Below are 24,239 nucleotides of genomic sequence, written 5' to 3' on the forward strand. Positions count from 1 at the left end.
TCCGCCGCTGCTTGGCGGCCCTCGCTCCTCCTCCACCTGCCTGGCGGCCCTCGCTCCTCCTCCGCCTGCCTGGCAGTCCTCTCTCCCGCCGGCGAGCATGGCGACCCACAAGCTGTCCTCCTCTGAGCATCCTCACCAACCAGCTCTCTCTACATCACGCTTGTAACCATGCTGCCTTCCCAGCACCAAGCTGCATTGTACATCCAATACAACATGTATACATGAGAGCACATTGTGAGTTTCCTTTCTCCATTCCATCCTGAGTGAACACCAAACAATTTCATACCCCACAATATTGTGCGATAACACCAGATTATTCAATAAAAACAATTTAAAAAGTAAAAGTAAAAAGTAAACATATAGTCAGTAGGTTAATGACACCCAACTTTACTTATCCTGTAATAAATTCTCAAAGAAACACATTGATTATTTTGAAATAAAAAAATCATCGTTGTTGTCTCTTGTTGATTACATCAGAACTTGCAGATGTTGCATACATGTCAAAAACAAACTCGGCATCTCCTGAGTAACTTAAGATTCCTTGCAACAGTTGTTACTGAAGTTCAGTCTTGTTTTGATTATCTTGATATAAGATAATAAATTGATTAAAAGTATTTTGTACGATCCTTTTCACATTTGTAGCATGGAAAAATATACATTCAACTACAGTACATCGTTACTTAATGACAGTCGATAAGTTTTTACTGCGGTTATTGCTAGATCTTGAAGGCTGTTTTCATTTAGCAATAAGTGCAGGTGCTTCCTATTCATCCCAGGCGGTAGCACCATACAAAATATTGGGTTATTTTGTGCTGTAAATTGTTGCATGTGTCAGTCACTCTTATGTTAAAAATCGAAAGAAAATATAACGCTTTCGTTTCAGTTTATTTATACAGTATGCTGTATATTAAAAAAAATCGTATTCGTACTGTTTCCGAATATTGAGGATATAACTTTGTTTTTTTGTTTTTTTTACATATCTTGTCTATTCTTAGGCAAATCTTTAAAATCACTTGCAGTCTCACTAGAAATAGTTAATGTCGTGCATTACTCTAACTACCGTTTTAGTCCAACAGCTGTTTATTAAATGCCGTAAAGAATGGCAAGCGTTGATTGGCTGGTGATGTTTGCTGGACACAGAAAACGCCACCGAGCTGATAAATACGTGGCGGCCAGTGTGAACCCCCTTCACTACATCTCGTGTGTCATTCTTCGAGGGGTCCGCATTTTAGCTTCTATCAAGGTAAGCAGTGTAGGCGAGAGGTGTTAGGTTTCAAGTATAAGGAAATCCTCATATTTGTGGGATAAACTAAAGAGAGAACAGTGATAATAATACAGTTCCCTGTGTAGCAGAGTTCCTCCTCCATTTAACGTGAACAGTTTGTGAAGACGGGTGGGGATCTCGGCTGAGTGTATAACACGGCTAATATAATCAGTCCTTAAAGAGTACAATTTTCATATCCCAGGTTTGGTGACCATAGTCCTGTACAGCTAATATCGTAGACTAATTTTAAAACTATATTTAATATTTGTTTTGAGTGTATTTTTGCCCTGTAGTTTTCCCGGTTATTTGTCTGAGTTTGTCAGTTACCGGGTATTTTTTTAGAAAAAAAATTAAAACCTGGGTTAATATTTAGTTGTAGTTAACACTTACTTTTATTTGGGTCTTGTATGGAGACCGGGAAAAATCAACTAAATTTCTTCTATACCGTTTCCAACCATATTAATTGTTCAAAGTGGGCAGGGCTTTGAGTTAGAGGGAAAATATGGGGTTAAAATACGAAAAAAAAAACCTTACCCAACCTGTCCTAATCTATAAAAATCCCAAACGGTGTTCAGACGAGAGACTCAAACTAGAAAGTGATTCTTGACCTTTTTACAAATGAGTTGGTTAGGTAAGGTTTCTAATTATTTATTTTTTGTATTTTACCCCATTTCTTCATCTGCTTCAAAACCCTGCCCACATTGAACTAATTTTGTTGGTAGTCTTCTTGAATAAATTATTAAAAAAAAAATTACATTTCCGAAGTTAACTACATAGAATAAATTAGTTTTGTTTCTCCGTATGACTTGATATAGAAGTGTTGGCAAATATTGCATATTAACTGAACAGAGGGTTAGGGTAGGTTCCCTTTAGTTTAATTCATAAAATATTACTAGACTTTGGGTTTTCTATATGCATTGAGCTGTGATATTGGTGGCTAACAAATATACTGGAGTAATTTTATCATGCATTGTATACATAGCCCAGAGCCACACAAAGAACATTGCTTATTTGTCCTAAATACCCTAAACCTAAATAATTCTTGTGAAAGAAGGGTATCTGGCTACCCAAGATTTTTCCAATATATTAATGTCCACTGTCTTGGCGTTCGAAAGAAATGGTTGAAGTGGTCTCGATGGACTGTGTTTTTGAATTTGTTCCACCTTTAGTTTACTTGTGCAATGAGTTGATCTGTATGAAGCTTTGAGAACCATCCTGTCAATGAGTTTTGGTGTTGACTGAAGGATTTAAATTCTATACGCTTATTGTCTTAGAATGCGAAGGTAATTGTGGAGCATACGGTTAACTTGTTGGACTTCTTTAATTGTTTCACATTCTTTGGATGATGGTAATAAAAAAACTTTTCTTTTAAAATTTTTCACTTTCTGACTGTAAATCCACTGTAGTGAGCAGGGCATGGAGGAGGGAAATTGTGGGATAAAAACCCTTATCTTACCCTGCGACGCTAAAATAGTCTGTTTTGTACATAAATTTAATTCTGGCGTTTCGGCATGTTCTCTTCCAGTTGTAAACAATTGGTATACTCTCGATTTAACAGAATCTGATATGACGAATTCTCGATTTAGTGGTAGAAATTTATTTTTATTTTTCACATGATTTAGTGAACTAGTCTGCTGAATAGATAAATTAATATATTCGCACTTACGGCAAAATTTTGGACATGCACGCATGCATGCATGCTTACATAGAATCGTTAGAAACACTATTCATGGCTTGCTGTAAACTAGGGTCTTGGATGTTTTTCAATTTTTTCTATTTCCAAACATTTTTTAAATTGTTAGCGAGTACTTTTGACTTTCTCCCTCACCTCTTTTTGAGGCTTTTGAGAATTTTGGCATGTCTAAGCACAGTAGTTAGTTGACTAACAGGTAGACCGAGAGGTAGCAGTGAACAACACATGCAGTGTTTGTGGGACACAGAGGATGTAAACAAACCCTATGCTCCCAGTGGCGTATTTGCAAAGGCGGTTCCAGGGCTCCTGGGGGTTCTGACCCCTACTTTTCATTGGGAATTCAAATACTTTTTCCTTAATGCAGTATTGTACTTGGACTTTTTATAGTAAAAAATAATCACTATTGACCTTAGAATATCTTCTAATATGTGCACATGGCCTCAAAATGCTAATGATATTGATCATATTTCCAAAAAATATCTGGGGGGGGGGGGGTTAACCCCAGCTGGGTGGGCTCTCTGTTCTCCATGTTCCCTTGCCCCAAACTTCTTGGACCCCTTTTTGATATTTCTGGATCCATCCTCAATTTAGTGTTATATTTAATGGAATCTTGCTAGATTTAGTGAACTACTTTGGTAAGTAGAACAAAAATATAAAATGCAATTTAGAGGAATTTTCAATTTGATCGAAAGGGGGTGTGGCTCAAATTAGTTTGCTAAATTGAGAAAATACTGTAAATTTAGATTTTGTTCTTGCTTAAATTGTCAACAAAGGATGGAGTGTCATATCTGAGATTACTTGAATGCTTTTCTTTTTAGCCATTAGTGTCCAGAGTAGGGTGTCTATACATGCACAAATCCCCTATATTTTCCTTTCTGCTCAATAGGTTCTTAAACCTATTAAATTTACGAATGATGGCTTTTACCTCATCACTGATTGGCTCGGTAGCTGCTTGGGTGGTCAGTTGCGTTTATTATGCAATGTTGGCATGTACAGTATACTAGCTCCACAGTGTATCTGTACCTCCCTGAATATTTCTGCTGGAATTGAAATTCACATAGGTTTTGATTTATTTAAAATGCCTTGTAAGGAGCATTGGTTAATAAATGAACTGTTTCTATACCTATTATTCATTCCTAGAGGAGGAATGAGGGAGAAACCATATTGCATTTCAATGACTTCCTCATCACGTCCACAAAAAATTAAAATTGCACCATGTTAATTAAAGGTAGTTGCATCCATTGGTACTGGATATCAAATAGTTTTCTGCCTCTGCACCTTGTCTAAGAAAAAGGTTTTGTTGGCTAGGTCAGGTTCTATTAGGTTCTGTGAATTGTTTTATCATTTTTATTACTTTGTCATCCAAAGAACACCTGTGGAAAGAATTAACGAAATTAAACTATTACTTGTGTTTGCTGCCTACAAAACACCTAGAAGTGAAATTACGGACAATTTATAGTTTCAACCAACCACGGCTCTAGAGTTGAGCAATGTGTTTTTCCTATGGTTTTGACAATTTTAAGACTTGTTTTCCTCTCTAATGACCTAAAATTACTTGACCTAACTGGGGACTCCACCCCCATGGATACCCTGGTACATTTGTCATTTATAGTAGTTTCCTGATACTAGTTGATATGTTACGGGTAAAATGCTCCAGAAGTGTTAGTGGATGAAAATCTTCTTGTCTCAACTTGATAAAAACTAAAGTACAGTATATAAATTTATTTATTGTAATATAAATTGACAAGCGGTATCATAGAAAACTAGAAAATATGAATATGCTGTATATAAACGTAATTATAGCTCCGTCAGATCTCCCGTGGCGCCCATGTTTTGGTTAACTAAGTTTGCTATCCAAGAGTGTGCAGTTTTTGTTTACTTGAGAAATGGACTATCATCGGAATTTTGTTTGTATTGGATATAATTCATTCATTTTTTCTAGGTGTTTGGATAAGAAAATGTAAATGACAAGGCACAGGTTAGGAAGTTAGGAAAGGTTAGGTCAGGTTCTAATAGGTTCTGTGTATTATAGTTAACATTTTCGTGTTCAATATCCTGCAAAGATCTTAAGATCATAAAGCAGAGATTTGGTTAAATTCCATAAATTATTTCTGGTGCTAACCACCTCGCATCTGCTGCAACTATACCCTTTCCACACTAAGCTGGCCCGTAAGCCACGCCCCTCGTCTATAGCTACAAATAGCGGATTGGTTCCCCCGAGCTATTTACCTGCCTCCGGACTGCGCATGTACAAGGGCACATCTATATCTACCCCCATGATAAATCTTTAAAATTTTCTAACATCTTCTCTGAAGTGCTAATGCCTTGAAATCCTCTGCGTTATTTTAGGTAACAGGTCTGCTTACCAAATGTGAACACACGGTTTGAATTTTCTATGAACCAATCTGTTACAGGTATTAGTACTGTATAGAAGAGGGGGTGTGGCTTATGGTCCAGGCTAGTGTAGAAATACTTGCTTGTTTTCCTGGATAAATAAATTTCAGAGCAGGAATACTGGATATATACAGTATTCAGTAGTAGATTATTGGAGGACACGAAACCTGAACTGACGTGCATATAATTTTAGGAATAATGTTGTTGGGAAACTTTGTAAACTGAGATGAGTAAGTTAAATGGTTATTCATCTTCCAGAATGGCATACCCAAATCCTCGCTGGTCTTGCTCGACCAGGCAACTTGGCAGGTTCCCAGCAACTGCCTGTAATACCCCTACTGTACCACTCTAGCCCTGCCTTGCTCCCACCCACTGCCCTCCTCTTGCCATGCCCATGAGCTTCAGTATTAGCTGCTACAGTTATAGTAATATTTTGTCACAAATTGTACTAGATAGGATAAGTGCCAGGTGAGCCATCAGTGTTGCTGCTCGCCTTGTCTTGAGTGCAGAGAGCTCGTCCACTGATGACTTAAGGCATTTTAAGATGCAAGGAATAGCTAACGCTTTGGCTTTCCCAGACTGTCGTTAAATAATAAGACGTTGTACTGCTTCTTGGGAATAACTGTTGTACAACAGTCTTCAGAGAACAATAAAATTAGAACTTTTATTTGGACACAATACAGAAAGAAATAGTGAAGAAAATGTATAGAAAATTATGGAAAGAAAGACCAAGGAAAAAGTCGGTAAACAATAAATAATAACCCCAAAACATGGGCTCGTTGTAAAGGACTCCAAAAGCACAAGAATTCTTGTGGCTGTGTTCACATTTGTTCATGTAATACGACGAATTTCAGGTTCGTTTAAGCCTTGGTATTTGCACATGGAGAACTTTAATCCACTTGTTCACCCTTATTTAAAGTAGCTTTTGAGTAATATCAGTGATAATCATATTTGAGTACAGGTTGACAATTCCTTATCCGAAATCCTTGGGGTCAGAGGCTTTTCGGAATTTTTCGGTTTTCAGAATGGTTAGTTTTTTAGCCCACCTGGGCACAAGTCACTGACCCCCATTGGGGTCTGGGGGGCGAAAATATAATAATAATAATAATAATGATGATGATGATGATTCATAGGTCTAGGTTGTGTTTCTCACTTTTTTCATTCTTGTTTTTCTTTATTATTATTTTAATACATTATTATTATTATAAATTTTATATTTTATTATTTTATTTTGGTGTATTTTTTTAATTAAAATTATTTACTATGAATAATTATTATTATAACTAGTATTATTATAATAATTAATACAGTATTACTATTACTTTTTTGCCCCCCAGGCCCTGATGTGGGTTAGTGATCTATGCTTGGATGGGCTAATCCCGGTTTAAAAAAAATATTGATCCACAATTTTTTTTCGGTTTTCGGAATTTCGGATAAAGGGTTGTCAACCTGTAATTATCAAATTTGTTAAACCAAAGTCACCAACAGCAGAGCTTGAACAGGTATCAACTAGGTGCAATCTTCAATTCTTTCATGCATTGGGCTTTGTTTTTGGTCCTATCCACTATACTACCGTTTATATAATTTTTATTATCGGTTTTTATTGCCTTGCACACCCCCAACTCATCAGTATTAATAAAAATATTCTCCAAGCGGCTTATCCGCGTGTTTTCACAGGAAGAAATCACCGATTGGTTGTTCACTATTTGGGGGTTGCTGCAAAAGCCTGATCAAGGCGTTTCCTTTTCCCTCTGAAAGTGTCCTGTGCAGGTAACGCATTTGCTCTTCCTTGCATCTGGAATGCTTTATAAAAAATGCCTTTAGTCGACATCCTCTGTTGGTAGACAACTCTTGCAACCCATAGGGCAACTTTCTTACCAAGGTGGAGGATGAAGACCTGGGAGTTTTCAATACTGGTGGGGACTCCTCCCATTTCCACAGACTGGTTCTTTCATGACAATTGACCTACTGGCTTGTCAAATGCCATGAGACTGGATGGGAAGTGGTCAATGACCCTCATGGTAGCTATCACTTCCCAATCCTTCAGATTTAGGTTCACCTTGTTTAATACTTGTATTGTCAGAAATATATTGATACCTGCACAGGCAAGGAGAGCAGCAACAGAGAAGATGTACAGGAGACGAGGCAGGGTATGCTCGACAACCCTGCTGGGGATGTTCATGTGGGCAACTATCATCACTGCCAGCGCAACCATCACTGCAGTGGATTTTGACACTCCTCACATGGCCCTTCCAGGTCTACCTTCTATTGAAGACTTGGTATGTGGCCTGAACTGTTTCTTGTAGAACCTCTCGTTGAGTACAGTGCTACTGTATATACAAACCAGCTAGTGCATTAAATTTTATATTTTGTAGCAGATGTTGAAAGTGTAATTTTCTTTCCTATAGATTTACCTGCCATTTTTATTCTATGGGGTACCACTCACAGGCTCAATTTTGGGAGTCTCCATTCCCTGTAAACAGCGAAAATTAAACTTCCCATTGGGAAACTTGAGATTTGCCAAGGGTAAGGGGCAACTCAAAAGAATTTAGTTAATGTCTTCGTTAGGCTTCCTATACCTGTATACAGTACAGTATTGAGGTAGATAAATATCATCTTAATGAGCAGGACAAGTTTCTTTACTCCTAGCAAGTTATCCAGCACCACATAGAATATCAACACTGACCATTTCTAGTACAGTTTATTAGTACTGTACTAAGCAACTTGACGGTTTCCTTCATTGCAGGTGATGAATGAGTTAGCAGGACTGCTGAATTTATCTTTGGTGTTAAAATTGCCAACGTCACAGATGTATACTGGACATTAGTTGACTTTAATTGTTCGTCTGTTATAGTATAGACTACAGCTCCTCCCAACTTACGACCTGCCTCAGTTGTATCAAAATTGGGTCAAATTACGTATTTTAAAGTCCCAAAGTCTGTACAGACAAAATTTTTGTTTCCAATTCACTTTAAAATGGTTGGCAAGCTTAAGTGAGTTTTGTGGTGCGGAGACGAATGACACCCATTTTACATTTTCTATAATATTTAAGTATTTCCGACATGACCATTTCGACTTACGACCTGGATTTGGGTCTCTATCCCCATCATAAGTCGGAGGAGCTGTTTAGTGTATTAAAACTGGACACTTGACAATTCAGATAATCAAATAGTTGCCCGTTCTATCAGGTTGATGGTGGCACATGTCGCCTACATGATTTGTATGCCTCATCAGAATCTTAAGCATTTTGGGATTCTAACTTATACTTAACATTACCTACCCCTATCTGGAAAGCATTTAAAACTTTGATTTCTATAACACGTATGCTAACAGTTTGTATTTTGGAATAACATATCAAAATGTTACATACAGTACGAGGGAAATCTAGTCAACAATTTAGTTTGCTCAGTGTACCAACAAGGGATACTTTATGAAAGTTAACTAGATATTCCTATTGTGAACAATTTGGTGTTCCCAGTGAATTTAAGTACAGCATCAGAAAAGTACGCGTAATTATTAGATCACTCCTCGTATGTATCAATTGGCCGATAGATGACTCGGAGGAGGATGCCAGGATGACTGACGCCCATGTGTCGGCAGTGTTTTTCTCGCCAAAATGTGGTGGCGAGACGTGACAAGAGGTTGAACACTACTATAATTTTAATGTACTGTTCGGTAGATGGACTCTGTGCCGGATCAACCCTTCGAGACGCTGGCAGATGTTGATGCCTTCATGACTTCCCTCATGGACTTGGCAGACCTGTACCTTGAGAAAGCTTTCACAGCCCACACCCACAGATACAAGAGAGGTATGGCTTCACAGAATTCCTTATATCTTGGTTATATACTTAGCTTGGATAAGGCTTGAGAAACCTGTTAAGTTTAATGAAATAATTGGAGTGAATGGAGGATGTGACTGAGGGTGGGACGGTCTGTGGCGAGTGAAGTACTGTACCTTTATTTAATTTAATTTAATGTATTTGATGTGGGTGTGAAGTTAAATAAAATGTACAATATGAAAGGCTGAGATTGAGGACATATTGTCAACTTGTGAAATGTAGCATTTTTGGGGATCCGAATGGACAGTTTTCAGTTGTATGAAGACCAATAAATTAAATTTTCCAATCTGAATGGAGTTAAAAATATTTACTGTACTGACATATAGCAACAGAGGACGGAGAAATGTACTGTACTTAGAGTTGGAGCATTCACTTGGACATTCAACACAGGAAATGTTACAACTCGGCATGTCGTCATTTGTTGCTAGATAGTATGTGTCCAAAGGCGGGCCACCAGACTGGTGCCTGCTCTATTGTTCCTTAGCTACCCTGAGTTTAGTGCCTGAAATTGCCTAGCTTATACTGCAGATAGGCGAGGGGGGGACCTAATTGAGGTGTATTAACATCTCAAAGGGCACTACTCATTAAAGTGCCGTTACCTGGAGCTGGTGGATATGTGCCCCACAAGGGGTCACAGCTCAAGGTTGAAGCTGCAAGCCCAGAAAACTGAGGGGTAACTTTTTCTGAGTGAGAATTGTGAACTTGTGGAACAATCTGCCTGTGTTCTGGGGCAGGTTGATACATTCAGGAGTAAGTGCATGACCAGTACTTGACAGATGTGACCGATCACCCAAGTGGCTAACAAGCTGATCTGTGGTGAAGAGGATAAAAGTAAATAGACTGGTGAGGTTGACCAGCATAGTTTGTAAAGTACTAAAGCATTAGAAGATACCATGATGAAACCTCTATGAAGCAACCTGGTAAAGGAATACCAAAAAGTTTGGAAAATGTCAGGGCAAACTTTTTGGAGATGTGTTCTCAACTTTAGGAACAATCTGCCAGCATTGTGACAGCAGTGTGAGCTTGTTACTCTTTTTTTCACCCCCTACATCCTTGTGTAAGGTGGTGTGCCGAAGCGTTTACAGTGCCCAACAGGGAAGCATGCCAAGTTCATGCTTGCCTTTGTCTCACGAGTTAAGGGCGTAGAAGCCTGGCGAGTCATTGGTTTGTCTAGCAAGTTATTGGAAGCTCTAACAACTTGTCCCTGAATATGAATGTGCAAATTTCGATTTACAGCAGGTGCCTACTTTGCTGCTAGGTGAACAGGGACCAAGGGAGGCTGGGAAGTGTGTCCGAACAACTTTCCACCGGCCCGGGAATCGAACCCGTGACATCTTGCTTGCGAGGCAAGAGCGGTACCGTTTTACCCACTGGCGCCCCTATTCGAGACTTGATCAACACTGGTGTAGGTAGATACATTCTTGAGCCAGTATATGTCAACAATGTGACAGACTGCCCAAGCAGCTAATGAGCTGATCACTGGTGAAAATAATTATGGGGGGTATATTGAAAGTTTATTTTGCCATTAATATAGTTGGTATTGGTAATAAACATGGCTGAGCCAATTGAGAACCTGAACTCATGGTGGCACCTGATATATACTGTATATTTCTCAGTCCTGTATAACCTTTAGTATCTGGAATAGTACACGGAATGTGGTGTTAGCAAGAACCTACGAGAATGTTACCACAACTATTTGATATTTGTTTTTAACAAATATTATAAGTACAGTATATACATATTTTAGTGTCGACATACGATTACAGTGTATATACACATTTTAGTGTTGATATACAATACAAGTGAGGGAAGCAATACAACATTGTTTATTAAAGCGAAACAAGGACGTATAGTAAGGATCATGTCTTGAAGGCAAATAATTATTGCGATGGTAATTTCTATCTGACAATGATATAATGGTTTTGGTGGTACAATAAGAATAGTGTTCCAAAAATACCAGTATTAATACTTAATCAAAAGATATTTAAGGATAGAGTAATTTTATTTAACAAAGGATAGTTGACAAAGCTGTCAGGTGCTGATTTCCAGGAGGTTCTTTGTTTTGGCTTATGCTTGGTCTCAAATCCATAATACCTGTATGTCTCGATGAGTAATGGTGGAAGTTTTTAATTCGACAAGCATTATACTGCTGGGAGATTGTTGGGAGTCTTGCCCTTTTGATAGACGTGCAGGAGAGGCTGTATTCCAATAAAATGTTGCCTAATGCATATTTATTTGGAGTATCACCCTAGTTTTGTCATTTTCAACATTGCAGTCATGTTATGAAATTACTTCGACTAAGTTGTGGCAATTGTTTAATTGCAAGTTACATTATGCATTTTAGCTCTTGATGTGACATCCGTGACAGTTACTGGGACCCAGATATATAACTTCAATTTTTTCAACCCAACTGAATTTAATGCCGCCTCCCTGGAGAGAGTGAGTGGACGTCAGCTACTCGCAACACCAGAAAAAGTATACTGGATTTTGGGTTATCCAAGGTATGTACACAATGTATTACTGTATTGTCCTATCACAGATGTATGAAAGTCTGCTTGTGTTTAGTGTTAATCTTCTAAAAACAAAAACATTAATGTGATAGTCCAGAATGCAACGTCTAGTTTTTCTCATTCGAACCAAACTATCGCATAACCAAGAAAATAGTTCCCTAGAGGTGTTCATGTTCTTTCTTAGGCTGTACACCATCACTGATAACAGACTGTTGACTTCTATAACTGTGTCTGTCTTGTGTGTTAATGTAAAACACGCTTGTATTTTTTCCTTAAAAAATGGTTGACACTGCAAAACATGAATTAACACCAACACTTCTCCAATGCCTTACTGAAAATGATTATTTTCACTTCCACCAGGAGTGGATGGCAGTCTGTTATAGAAATGTCCAGACTAGATTACAGAATAAAGCTTTTGGCAAAGTTTCGGTTGGAGAGTATCGCCATTGACAAGATAGACAGGATTACGGTGGGTCTGTTGAAACTTGTAGTAAAATGTTTGAATTTTCAAGAGTACAGTGCAGTACTGTAGTGACTTGGCATGTAAAGTACAGGGAAGTGATGGATGTCTATTGTAAGTCGAGGCTAATCACTCGCTTATTTACACTGCATGCAACTCCATTATAAAAATTGTGTGGATTCTTCAACTTTTAGCCCTTTCATGTTTTTAATTTTCCTATCACTGCTATATTTTCATCATTGTTTATCTGCCCTTTGATACTCCCCATTGGAGTAGAAGAGTACAGGAAGTTCCTGGGTTACTTACGTCTAACTTAAGAACATCCACCAATACGAAAAAGGTCCCATAAACTTATTTTTTTAATGGGGATTAGCCAACCCGGGTGCATCGGACAACACCTGATGCTTTCAATATCTTCCCAGGTGGTAGTACCTCCATTTGATAGCTGCTTACTTCTTACTACGTTTACCCGAGGACTTACTTTTTTACTTTCATTAACTGTCATTTTAATTTTTCTTGTAAATAAATGATTTTAGATGTACGAGTACTTAGGCTATGATATAGTGGGATTTTAAACATTATTCTGTAAGTATGGTATGCATCCAGGATATGTTTGACTTCAGAACGTCCATAGGAACTGATCTCTTATGTAATCCGGGGACTGCTTGTGTATTCAAGTTTCTTAAGCTTAATAGCAATACTGTACTGTATATTTTCAGGGTGGTTTCAACATGGGGTTAATGTGGATGGCACTTGGGTCAGCATCCAGCAGTCTAGTGACCATAGCCTGTGTTAACATGAAGACAGGCCGCTGGGTCATCACTCAGGAGATTACTGTCCAAGGGGAGCTGAGAGCACTTAACATGTTCATGGTCAACAAGCAACTGTTTCTGGCCGTGGGAGCCCAGGCCAACTTTGTAGTCGATTCTGATGTTGTGTAAGATATTACTATTTTTAACAAATAGGTTTTTGGGGCAATTGTATCTTATTGATTTTGAGCCCAGATATGACAAATATCAGAATTTTTTATGGATTGTAAAACCTACATCAAAGCCAGTTTTCTGATTGGTCAAATTCTAAACCTTTTTGACATTTTATATATCCATAATTATGGGTGTAACACTGTAGACGAAAGTTTATCTTTAGCTCCTAGAAATACTTTAAATATACACTTGACTAGAATGTCTAAGGAATGCCATATATTGTACCAGTTTATGGTACTGTACATTACTGTATTACCTTATTCTTTTAAGTACTGCACTTTTAATGTGTTCTCCAAAGCTGTCTGCATGAAATAACCCAAATTAATTTTACATAAACTTGAGTTACTTAGTGTAGTTGCCCAACAGGTTGTACGTGCTGATTGACAACTATTTTGACCGTCGAGATGATGTACAGTTAAAGATGAAGGGTGTACAAGACATTACTGGCTTCACAGACAGCAAGAGCTTCTATTACTTAGTGTTTGGTTCTGGGCCTCAGGTATGTGTAGTGGCCAGCTGTGGTTATGGACATACTGTACCAGATGTTTGGTTGTTGCTACAAAGTGCACCTAAATACGATATCCAGTGGCAATTTAGTGTATACATGAACGTAAGTCAGGTCCCAAGAAAATTTAAGGCTAAAATTGTCATGATTTAGAGCTACAAAGTTAGAATACAAAAATCTTGCATTATTCCTGTAATAGATTGCATTTTCATCAAATGGAGATAGGCAGAACTTTCACTTCAGTAGTTACAGGTCAAAATTAAACTACTGTATCCATTTCAAATTTACATGAATTAAATTTTAAGATGGTATTTAATTTGAGAATGCATAATTACTGTAAAGCTACTTGCCAGTGACACTTGCCATCTAGATTCCCTTGGCTGGACTACCTTAGTCTGGGGTTACCTATTCAAAACTTTCTTGCATTATTCAAATGTGCTAAAGTATTGGATCGGTACTGTATTTGAAATTTATTTAACTGATCCATTAGTTAAATTATGAAAATTTTCTGTGGTCTAGGCTACCTCAAGCAAATAAACTTTTGCTGGAATATAAATAGTGTATATAAAGCCTAAATTAAAAAAATGTTGGTTCATACTGTTTGGTGAAGTTGAAAGCAATTTGGGACTGTATAGATATAATTTTGAAAGATCCCTTCATCTGAAGTTCTCCTTTAAACATTACTTTGGTAAAGTCTGGAAATTTACAAAACTACTAATAGGGTACAAACTTTAAGGTACTTCACATGAACAGTTTTGTTCAAACATGAAATTTTTAACCCTTTAAGGTAACCCATATTATTCCAACCGGGGCTGTGAATTATTACATACCGGGTAGTTTATGCTAAGAGTACGTCGTGCCCAGATACCATCCGGTTGGATGAGTACTTGCACCAGGTAAAGTGGACATAGTTTGTTCCTATGTACACAGTAAAAAAAAGTCTTCACAATCCTTGAAACATAATGACACCATGAACAAGGCTTCCCATGAGGCATAATGTTCAATCATATTGCAACAAACTTTATATTTCAAATGAAATGACAAAATTAGGCCTAGCAAGACAACAGGAATGTTAAATTAGAATTTCTTTAAACCCCTCCTGAAAGATGCAGCAAGTCCTAGCTTAACGTCGGGGTTACATTCCTGAAAATGTGATGTTATACGAAACGTTAAGCGGGTCAATTTTCCCCATAAGAAATACGTAAAATGGAGTTACGTTCCTGATCATCCCTTTGCCCCATGAAATACATTACATATATCTGTACAGTACATAAATTCCAAACTTGTGTGATGCCAGGTGAGGTGCTTGTATGCTTTACTATCAAGTCATTCATTGAGATTTTATAAAACTTAAAACTCCTCTACTTGACAGATAAATAAATACCACTAGGTAACCTTGGTGGGCTGGCGCCAGCTGTCATAATACATCGCCTCCCCCTCCACACTTCCGGCGAGATTGAAGGTGGTTTAGGCTAGAATTTATTCTTATAAAATGGCAGACTAAAGTTAGCAGAATATAAATTGCATTGCTGGAATCCTTGCAAGATGGCCAATATGAATATACAGTAATCATATACTGTACTGTATTCTGCAAGAGATAAAAATTTTAGTCCCTAAAGTACATTTAAGTACTGTGCATGTTTTTTCAAATTATTTTTCAGTATATTTAGGAATTTTCATTTATTTTTACTCCTTTGCATGCACACACCATCCTAAATACATACTGTAAAAAAGGTAAAAAGTGGTCCGTAAGAAGTTCTTTATTCCTGGGAAGTGAAATGGAATTCTTCTGTTTTTTTTTTTACTCGAACCACAGCCATTGGCACAAGTTTTAAGTGATAGAGGTTTTTTCATTGGGAATGTATTTTCTTGTAAGGCAGTGAGTATTTATCCAAAGGGTACAAATATTAAGTTGAATAGTTTTACTTCTGTTCCATTAGTACATTTCTTATGTAATATGGATACCATGTAATGTATGTAGCACAATTTTAATTTTATATTCCATCCTAGAATTTAAAAAAATGGAAATACTGTATTTAAGTATCAAAAGGTAGTCCTCCCTTCTTTCCATAATAATTTGAATTAAGTTTGGGAACATGTCAGGTGTTTAAAATTTTGGGAGTTTGATTTTATACAGTGAATTATACGTTTGTTCTAAAAGTATGTATTTATAATTTGGCTCAGGAAGGTGGTTTGCAAGTGTATCAGTTTGACATGCTGGTAGACTCCATTAGCCTCATTCAAGTGCTCCCTGACAATGTCATGCAAATGCTACACTTTGTTGACTATCATGATGGCACAAACTACATTCTTATAATCGACACCAATGCCTTCACAAAGATTTACCGATGGTCCAGTAAGTATCTTGCGTGTTTTGTATTTTAGGCCAGTATAACACTGTATTAGATAATGTACAGCAATGCATTTTCAGGCTGTTTAATTTGTTCAACCCAAATTAAAACCACAATTCTCCTAGCTTTATGCAACATGAGGGTACATAATTACCAATGTTAAATTATACCTTGAGGCTGATAATGTTAAGTGTCTTTAGATTAATATTAAACTTTGGCTTATGATATCTCCTGTTGATGGTGTCTTCTTGACTTGGCAGATCAGCAGCTTAAGGAGTGGCAGACATTACAGACTGAAGGGGGCTTTGGGCCTTGCTGCTCTGTGGGCTTCTTGACACTGGAGAACTTGGAGAACTTGATATTCATCAGCCAAGGAGTAGGTTTTTCTTGGTATTCCGAGGCAAATTTTAACCTTAAACCGCCTTGTGTATGAAGATAAACTATAGTTTTAAGGAAATAAGGTTACTTTAAATATTAAAGAATTTGGGAATTTAAAAATTGAGATTTAATTTTTTTTTGAAGAATGGAAAAATCTTGTGAGATAGTGCATGAGAAGGCAGTTAATCAATTGGGTTGACTGGTTAGTAGAAAGGAAAAAATAAATTAGGTGTTATGTCTTCAGTAATGAATTGCTTGATTCATATCTAAAGGAATGTTGACTTGTCTATTACTTCACCAATGTGTGTGTGTGTGTGCGTGCTTATTAGCCAGACTGTTAAGGATTTAACCTAGATCCTTTTATAGAGGACTAACTTGGTCCTTTAAATGTGTTCTGGGGTTCCTTGACAATTGGAATGCTGGTTATGGAAGGTCTGTAATTGAACCTTTCCACCACTTGACAATTTACTACCTGTTTGGGCAGTCATTCAGTTCTTATGCATGACCTTCCTTGTTGGTACAAGAGGAAACCCCCACCACACCACGGTACAGTACCTGGAGTAAACTTGCTATCCGAGATTGAACATGTGATGGATTTAGTGAAAGCATTTTTCTTGTTGGCTGTGGATTCGGGTAGCGGTGCTCCTTATTTTAATAGTATCTAGCTTTGTTGTTTGCCTTGGTCTTAGCTGGGCAATTGTTTTGGCAGTCTTATAATCTTGTGAAGAAAATACTCTTAAACTGGAGGACACTTCCTTTTACTACCTGGTGAAAGTGGGTCCCATAGGAATGACTGCTCATTAGGGCCAGCACACGCATACACACTATACGAAGTCAATACACGGGGGCAGTATGGCCGGTACTGCACTCGACCACATTCACTTCCCCGGGAATTGAACCACTGATCCCTGGACAGGAGGTAAACAATATATCCATTAGACTGCTGCAAAGGTGCGTAAGATTATACTGTACCAAGTACTGGAGTAGTCAATGAGTACTTAAAGCTAAATGTTGACCTTGGCGAGTTTAATTTGGGGAAAATTAAGATTTGGATGTCTTTTTGGGCTTTACTTCATCAAAGGCATGTGCCTTGAGAATACTTCAGCTGTTGCATGGTCTTTAACAGGGTCTTGTTTGGTGCGGCTAGGAGATTCCCTATACAGGAATATTGTGTAGAATATAGGAGTAATATTTTCAAAGTACTAATTCCTTACTGTAAAATTTAATTAATTTCAGGAGTTCAGCCACAAGTTCTGTAGTGGCATTGGGAGTAAATTTTACTGCCACCTCCCTTGTTTTTAGCTAGTCTTTGGATACATGGGTTTTCTCAGACTTGTTCCCAATTATATACAAAGGACTAGTCTTCAGAAATTGCATCTACAGTAGTTTGGACGAAATGTGGATCCTTCACACCCTTTGGTTTCTAACGGAGTGTTGGTGGACCGGGTCTTGTTACTTGTCTTGGTTAGTTAACAAGGTACACAGCTACTCGTCCTTGAGCTTTTCAGGGAAAGTGTTCCGAAGTGGTCCATTTTGATTATTACAATGGGAGCTGTACTAATATACAGGGGTGCTCATATGTGGTTTTGCACTTAAGTGGTCAAATAATTGTGGACATACACATAAAAAGTCCCCATAGTTGAGAGGATTTTAAAGCAGAAAAACGTTCGTATTTGGTCGCACAAGCGTTTGAGCTATTAAAATTCCTGCCTGCCTCCCATTCTCTTAGTCATCCTTCTCACCTGCATGTGTCCACTGGCATTATTTTGAAGTGCTCGAAGAACTATAATTAACAACTTTGTTGCATTTGACATTGGTGGTTTATTTTTGTAGCAATTGGTTTCAAACCGAAGCAAGGTGGTGTTGTGGCTAAAAGGAAGTGTAGTAGCTATGGGATGGATGCGAAATTACAATTTACATGTAAAAGTGGTGAGCGGGTCTCGATGAACCACTGAAATGAGCATGCGAGAGTGTGGTTAGGTAGGTTGCACCACAACACACGGACCCCAAACAACTTTAAGTACCTTAAATAAGTATAAAATTAAGTTTATGAAATGGCATAATAAAATGTCTTAAAGGTTTCTAAGGTATAGGTATATAAGAATGTTCAAAGGTACAGTAGAACGTCGATATAGATACGTTCCAAGAGGTCTCTTTAAACCGAATTTGCACTAAATGAAGGGTTTCAATGGAACAATTTAGTTTGGTACTAGAGAGAAATGCAAAATAATAAAAAGATGGAGAGCTTACCCAGATGCACCTCGGCCCATCTGGAATAAACATAAATTGACACTCCTGAAATTAAGGGATGCGGAATGGTCTGTTTACTGGCTGGGAAGATGGAAGGGAGGCAAGGTGAGGTAAGGTAAGGTAATGTTTGACAGTTGTTGCCAAGGTCTAGTGTTTATTTATACATGTCCTCAAGAGTGACTTAAGTTTTTCTCTTATTAAATGTCACCGAACTGACCAGGAATATAATTAACATTGCTGGAATTCTTACAAGATAGAGATTAGTTTAAATATAAATATGATAAAGTTTGCACTTAAATTTTAGTTTTAATAAGTAATTTTATTACAAAGGGCTAAAATTTTTCTTGTGCAAAATATGATGTTTATACTGTATTCAAATTATTTGGTCTTGCAATGATTCTAGCAATGCAAATTATATTCAAACTTTAGTCTGATATTGTTTAAGATAAAAACTAAGCCTATAACCACCCAACCCTGGCTGGGAAGAGAGGGGTGAAATGTTTGACAGTTAGGGCCAAAGGTCTAGTGAAGTATTTATTTGTTTATATATGTCCTTTAAAGTAGGTTTTTGCTTATAAAATGTCAGATGTGGTCGGAGAATATAATTTGCATTGTTGGGATTCTTAGAAGATGGTAATTAATTTAAATATAAACATGCTATAGTTTGCACTAGACACAAATATTAGTTATCATTTAGTACATTATTTCGAGTACATGTACAGTACAGCTTTGCCCTTAGGACAGTGTGTGGGTAACAGGATGTAATTTAAAATATGATTTGACAGATTGACTCCTGCAATATTGGGAAGATTCACTTTAAATTAAAGCGGTCCTTAATTGTGGGTGTTGCTTTAAATCGATATTTAATTGAATAGCTTTAAATAGATGTTCTACTGTACCAAATTAAACATGGAGTGTCGCTTACAATGTGATGGTCCCAATTAGACAATATTCCTATTAATTATTATGGGAATTAATTCCCCTATATAAGTGGGTTCATTATCCGTGGCTTTTTTCTAGTCCCTAGTAACCACTTATGAGGGCCCCCTGTACTGTATTAATACTGGCTGTTGGTGAGGTTATAGCCTGGGCGGAAATCCAGTGACACTTGTTTGATGGACAACTACCATCTAGATTACTCCAGTAGTAACACTGGATAGACCAAATGGCTAAAGTGGATTGGTGAAAATGGTAATGTGCCATGTTTAAAAATGGTTCGTCACACATACTGTGCAGATGTACAGTGTAGCATGTACAGTAGCTAAAACAACTCTGTGAATACTTTGTGGGAAACAATGAGACCATGGATAAGTTTTGGTATATGAAGGCTGTCACTAGTCGAATGTAAAATTTGGGAGCATATCAACCCCCACCTGCACAGGTAGTTGATTTGGCTACTGTACATAGACCATGGAGGTGTAGAGTTTATGTAGTCTCGTTCAAGATTCTTTGAGCACTGCTGGAGGCAGCTGGTAACTCGAGGCAGTTTATTATAGTATGTAGTAAATATAATGAATAAATGCAAGTGATCGATGATTGGTTACTTAGTTCCCCGTTGCTTAATTTAATGGTTGGGCTTTGTTACGTATTATATTATACTATGGCCTCGAGTTGCCAGCTGTCTCCAGCAGTGTTCGAAGAATCCTGAACGAGACTGTACAATAGTCGCTCAAAATATAAAAATATTTGGGTGAAAAAATTACAGGTATAACAAATGTCTGCCTTTTATATTAAATTTTAAATGGTTCAGTATTGGAAGACTACAAGCTACAATTTTGAAGTAAAATTGTGAAACTTAATAAGAACTACTGGAAGTGGAGCTTTAGAATGTTGCCAATGCCTTGGTTGCTTGCATACATATTTAATAAACATTGCACCCATTACTATGAATGATTACTGTTTTGGCGACCATCGTTTGTGGATTGTTGCTTTTTATGCAAAAATTTCTTCAGGGAAAGATTACCCTCTACTCGGATGACATGACTGGCCATTACTTCCCTACATTTACAATCGACACTGGGTGCCACACAGTTCAGGATCTACGAGGGATGAAGATGGGTCCAGACTATGTTATCACCTATATCTGCCTTGGTGTGGATGGTACTGCTATCAGCCTTCAAGCCAGAAGCCTGATCTTGGAAGAACTGAAACTAGGTATGAAACCAGCATCTGTTGTTCCTTGAATATATTGAAAGGTTTGAATTGATTTCCAAGTAATTTGTGTTTTTTCTCCAGCTGAATTGGAGACAACAGCAGATGACCTTCTACATTGCCTGGATAAAGCTGACATGCTCTTAGATAGTAGGAAACCCAACATAACATACCTTGCGGATCTGACTATTTCTGGATCCATGATGACTGTTAATGGGCCACAGGTCAGTAAGCTTATTTATAATTTAACATAAATGCAAGTGGATCTTATTCCTGAATTAAAAGTAAACTCTTACTATTTCTTGGTCAGACATGGACTGGATTAGTGACGTTCAGCAGGGGTCTCACTGTTACCGGAACCACCACTTTCAACAACAGAGTTGACATTAAGCCCTCTGGCAACATTGTACCAACTTCTGGATCACTGGCAAAGTTGTTTTCAGACATAGATGACTTAAAGGTATAAAAACTATACTTCAAATTTTACTTAAACTGAAATACTGTATTACATAAAATGTATTGATTAGTACAGATATAGTAACAGGTAAAGATGTCCTAAAATGTCTTTAATTTAACAGTCCTCTGTAGAAGACCTGGCTGAAGATTTAGATAACCTCTTGTACCACTCGGGTGATCAAACCATAAACGGCCCTATCACTGCCTCCACTCTTACAGCTGACAAATTAGAAATAGATGTTTTGCAGATACAGAAGGTGAGAGATCATGGTTATTAGTGTCATGAGTTCTATAAAATACTGAAGTAAAAAACAAAATCCTAGGGAACCTAAAAGCATGAACCTGCAATTAAGTTAGAGTTAAACGGCAAATTGTTTGCAAGATGGCAAATGAATATGCAGATTTGGGAGAAAAGAGTTAAAGGGTGGCAAAATCTCAAGCAAACACCTATGTCCATCCTTGTACAGTGGTCCCTTGATTAACGAACACAATTGGTTCCACAGTCGGTCGTTAACTGAATGTATTTCAATGAGATATTGGGGAATTGGTTCCAACTTACAGAAAAAGTACATACAAAGTACTGTATACTGGTAATAGAATTAACAAAACATTAAATCTAAACAAAATACAGTAATGTACTGTACAGTATATTGTACAATAATAAACAGATAAATAAAAAATAAAATTTTAACTTGTTCTGGTGTATGTAGTATTCCCGGTGACTTTGTATACTTAGCGGCAGCACAGATAGCTGATTGTAGAATCGATGACGACATGCCATATTATTTAGAGTGCATTGGTTCTAATGCCTTCATATTTCTTAATAATTTCTGCACTGTTATCAATGTTAACTAAATTTCAGAATGACCAATAATTTTAATGTAAAAATGCAAAACTATTAAAGAGCAGAACAAACTGTTTACTCCACTGGAAACAGTTAAACTAAAGCATTGCTGCCTTGGCGGGCGAGTCGATCGGCTGAGGCATTCACCAAAACTGTATATACTGTACAGTAGCCAAGATGACGATCTGTGCATACTTTGTGGGAAACAATACTAGACAATGGAAGATAAATTTTGGTACGAGGGCTGTCACTAGGCACACGTAAAATTTCTGAGCATATCCACCCCCACCTACAGATAGTTGTTTTGGTTAATGTACATAGTGGGTTAACTGAATCTCAGAATTACCAATACTTTTAATATAAAATGCTAAAATATTAGAGCACAACTTTCAATATTTACTGTACTCTACTGGAAACAAACTTAAACATAGAACTCATTATTGGCAGATCAGCTGATGCACTCGCCAAAGTGTGTTTTTTGTAAGGCTGTCGTTAATAGAAGTTGTACTAGTTAGTCGAACTGAAGTCCTTACGGGAGCTAATGGAATTCTCTTAAAGTGAACCACTAGTTAGTCGAGGGACCGCTGTTTATCAAAGTGTAAAGTTTTGTTTATTGCACTTCTATTCTTAATTTCAGGGACTTGGCACAAAATTATTCCTATTCCATAAACCCTGACAAATGTCATCAATTTAGAATTGCATTTATAGTAGGTTTGATTCCAGCCAATTGTACATTTTTTTGGCCTGGTTCTTCATATTCCAGAAAAAACTATGGCAACCCCCCAGGTCCCATAACTGTACTGTATAGTACTTGTATATACTGTACTGTATTGTACATTGTGTATGGTGCGTGTTCAATTATTACCTATAGATAGGTCACTTCCAGTTTATGGATAGCCTCCAGGAATGGAACCCTTCTTTATCCCGAGTCTTTTATATTTTTATTGCATTACTTTGATATACTGGTACTGTCTATGCAGGTGAATGGCATCCCATTGACATCCTTTGTGGAAGTGTTTATGATAGATGGCCTTGACCAGACCATTACATCTGAATTTGCTGTGACTAAGATAACGGCGGACTCCTTCACCACACGCAATCAGTTTCCGACGGGCACAATCAATGGCATACGTACAAATGGCAAGTAATTTATTTTTTCATGCCCGAATTGGCTCTAATCATAACTATGCAAGAAAATTTTTCAAATTTTATGTTTACCACCTTGTCAAAGGGTGGGCAGTGAGCATGTGCAGATATTATTGTTGGCAATTTATAGCGGTTATGATGCTAAACTTGAGCTGAATTTGAAGATATATAAATGATTTCCCTACAATAGGAACTGCCATGTGTAACTGGAATATAAAATTGTATTATACACCACAGTAGCACCACCACAGGTAAAATATTTTACCATGTCATGTTTATAAAGTAAATCTTGTACTTCAGTGTGGTTTATGATTAATCTAATTTAGAGCATTAACAAATTTCAGAGTATATGAGGAAGAGTGTCGGTGAACAAAAAGTGACAGGAGATCACAAATATACCTCCATAGTATCTGGTAATATCATACATGCAGTGGATGAGAGAAGACCCATCTTGTTCAATGGGATCGACTCTTCAACAATAGTCAGAAAAGGAAAAAACGTCACCTTCCATGATCATAAGGACTTCAATAACCTGATAATTGTTGGACATGCAAATGCTGGTCTTCTGAATAATGTAAGTCTTTTATTGTAGCAGATGCCAGTACATTAAAATTATAGCTAGTGTATTTACGAGTTCATAAAGTTCGTCTATGACAGTAATGTTGTTTTATCAGGTGGACATGAGCAGACTGACCAGCAGAGTGGTGTACACTGATACAACACAGCAGCAGACACTGTCTGGAGTCTACTCTCTAGCCTCTGTACAAGTGGATGGTAATATTGATGTTTCCAACATCAATGGTGTCAACTTAAGGAACCTAGAGTCAACTGTTGTTAAATCTACTGGAGATTTCACCTTACAAGGTTGGTTTTATTGGCATAATGACTTGCACACTGAGTGCATGGTCTAGTTTGGTTTACAGTTGATAACCTGCAAATTTTCAAACCTTGTCAAGCATATACTGTAGAGTGGGAGTCCATAGGGTTTTATTCATGTGAAAAATGCCAAAATGCT

At 37.4% G+C, this 24,239-nt stretch overlaps 1 protein-coding gene across 1 annotated transcript in view; it reads left to right on the forward strand.

The window, feature by feature from the left end:
- Nucleotides 1-1,164: 1,164 nt before the first annotated feature.
- The window catches only part of LOC121863747, a 79,977-nt gene continuing 56,902 nt past the window's right edge, over nt 1,165-24,239 (forward strand). Inside the window, exons 1-16 of the mRNA XM_042362514.1 lie at nt 1,165-1,243; nt 7,457-7,630; nt 9,031-9,160; nt 11,535-11,691; nt 12,061-12,169; nt 12,880-13,097; nt 13,510-13,642; nt 15,833-16,004; nt 16,260-16,375; nt 20,580-20,781; nt 20,863-21,002; nt 21,089-21,238; nt 21,357-21,491; nt 23,059-23,218; nt 23,569-23,798; nt 23,899-24,088. Of these exons, the coding sequence (XP_042218448.1) occupies nt 7,481-7,630; nt 9,031-9,160; nt 11,535-11,691; nt 12,061-12,169; nt 12,880-13,097; nt 13,510-13,642; nt 15,833-16,004; nt 16,260-16,375; nt 20,580-20,781; nt 20,863-21,002; nt 21,089-21,238; nt 21,357-21,491; nt 23,059-23,218; nt 23,569-23,798; nt 23,899-24,088 (2,392 nt within the window). The 5' untranslated portion in view covers nt 1,165-1,243; nt 7,457-7,480. The remainder of the gene's footprint in view (nt 1,244-7,456; nt 7,631-9,030; nt 9,161-11,534; nt 11,692-12,060; nt 12,170-12,879; nt 13,098-13,509; nt 13,643-15,832; nt 16,005-16,259; nt 16,376-20,579; nt 20,782-20,862; nt 21,003-21,088; nt 21,239-21,356; nt 21,492-23,058; nt 23,219-23,568; nt 23,799-23,898; nt 24,089-24,239) is intronic.

This window comes from Homarus americanus, unplaced genomic scaffold (assembly GCF_018991925.1).
Source record: "Homarus americanus isolate GMGI-L3 unplaced genomic scaffold, GMGI_Hamer_2.0 scaffold48354, whole genome shotgun sequence".
Classification (NCBI taxonomy): domain Eukaryota; kingdom Metazoa; phylum Arthropoda; class Malacostraca; order Decapoda; family Nephropidae; genus Homarus; species Homarus americanus.